The following is a 335-nucleotide window of genomic DNA, read 5'->3' as shown; positions in this document are numbered from 1 at the left end:
GCACCCGCTTCCAGAGGCCCTGGGCCCGGGAGGCCACAGCCGAGGGTGATGCGCCGATGATCCTGTCCCAGTACAAAATCGCTCTGCGCAATCTGATCCGATTCGTGCACGAAACGGCTCAGCAGGCGCGACAGGACTGTGAGTACAGGGATGACCCCAGCCAGAGCCCCAGCCCCTTTCACTGGGTTACAGCGGTGCCCTCCTCCCCACTGGGGTGGCATTTGTGGGGTCTCATGGGGTGAAACAGTTCCTGAAAGGGTGGTGGGAAATGCTGCGGCTGCGGAGCACGTGGCTAGCAGGGGTGGGGGGGGCAGCGCCCTGAAAACACCCCCCCA

General features: G+C 64.2%; 1 protein-coding gene across 1 annotated transcript in view; it reads left to right on the top strand.

Moving 5' to 3' along the window:
* Window positions 1–14: 14 nt before the first annotated feature.
* The window catches only part of LOC104496011 (antigen-presenting glycoprotein CD1d-like), a gene marked incomplete at both ends in the record, with an annotated part of 1,450 nt that continues 1,129 nt past the window's right edge, over window positions 15–335 (top strand). The window contains one exon of the mRNA XM_010139066.1: window positions 15–138. Within this exon, the coding sequence (XP_010137368.1) occupies window positions 15–138 (124 nt within the window). The remainder of the gene's footprint in view (window positions 139–335) is intronic.

This window comes from Buceros rhinoceros, unplaced genomic scaffold (genome assembly GCF_000710305.1).
Source record: "Buceros rhinoceros silvestris isolate BGI_N320 unplaced genomic scaffold, ASM71030v1 scaffold29566, whole genome shotgun sequence".
Taxonomy (NCBI): Eukaryota; Metazoa; Chordata; class Aves; order Bucerotiformes; family Bucerotidae; genus Buceros; species Buceros rhinoceros.
This window is presented reverse-complemented; position numbering and strand designations above follow the sequence as displayed.